Raw genomic sequence first — 902 nt, 5'->3', positions numbered from 1 at the left:
CCCAGCCTGGGTAACTTTGAAGACATCCTCTCTACAACTTAAAAAACAAACAAACAAAAAAAGCCAGGAGTGGAGGCCCGCACCTTGGCTCCAGCAGATTGCAAGGCTGAGGCCAATCACCGGAGCCCAGCAGGTGGAGGATGCCATGGCCGTGATCATGCCACTGCACTCCAGCCTGGGCTACAGTGTGACATTCTAACTAAAAAACAAAAAAAAGTAAAAGAAGCCCACAAATCCACGAACCCCAAAACAACTCACTGATCGCAAGCGGAGACTTTTTCTTATTTCACCCCAAAGTCCCAGCACCAGGGTGAGGCCAGGGGGGCTCCGAACTCCGGCGCCAAGAGCGCAAACGGCGAGGCGGGGCCGGCTCCCCTCGCGCCGAGGCCTGCAGCCCCCCACCCCCCCCCCCCCCCGCGGATCCAGCCGCGGACGCGCAGCCCCAGGAGGGCTCAGAGTACAGGCCAGGAGGCTGCGGAGCTCGGCGGGGCGACGGCGACACCCTCCCGCGACCGGCAGCCCGCCCCCACCCCTCCGCCCACCGCGCCCCTACCTGCGGCGGCCGTCCGCGTGGACCCCAGGACCAGGAGCGCGAGAGCCCACGACCCAGGGGCGGCTGGCATCCCCGCAGAGTACCCGGCCATGGGCAGGGAGTGTCCTTCGGGACGGGTGGGGCCGGAGTCGTGGGCGGAAGGGACGCCGTCATGCGCAGGGCCCCCGGGCGCAAGCGAGATATTCGGAGTCTCGCGCCACACTCCTTCGGATTCCGCCGTCCACTTAGAGAGGGAGTCTCGCCGGGCACACCTGCATACATCATCAGCCGCTGCCAGCAAATGGGTGGCAGGCGTGTGGACAGCTTTGAGCTCCGCCAGGCCCCGCCCCTGGCCCCGCCCCCGGCCCCG

General features: G+C 66.2%; 1 protein-coding gene across 1 annotated transcript in view; it reads right to left on the bottom strand.

Annotated features, from left to right (window-relative positions):
• The window catches only part of NCR3LG1 (natural killer cell cytotoxicity receptor 3 ligand 1), a 13,122-nt gene extending 12,499 nt beyond the window's left edge, over positions 1–623 (bottom strand). The window contains exon 1 of the mRNA XM_021719485.1: positions 554–623. Within this exon, the coding sequence (XP_021575160.1) occupies positions 554–623 (70 nt within the window). The remainder of the gene's footprint in view (positions 1–553) is intronic.
• Between the last annotated feature and the right edge of the window lie 279 nt (positions 624–902).

The sequence above is a fragment of the Carlito syrichta genome, unplaced genomic scaffold (assembly GCF_000164805.1).
Source record: "Carlito syrichta isolate Samal-C Ts95f unplaced genomic scaffold, Tarsius_syrichta-2.0.1 Scaffold314760, whole genome shotgun sequence".
In the NCBI taxonomy this organism is placed as follows: domain Eukaryota; kingdom Metazoa; phylum Chordata; class Mammalia; order Primates; family Tarsiidae; genus Carlito; species Carlito syrichta.
The sequence above is the reverse complement of the archived record's forward strand: the minus strand, read 5'-3'. Positions and strand labels throughout refer to the sequence as shown.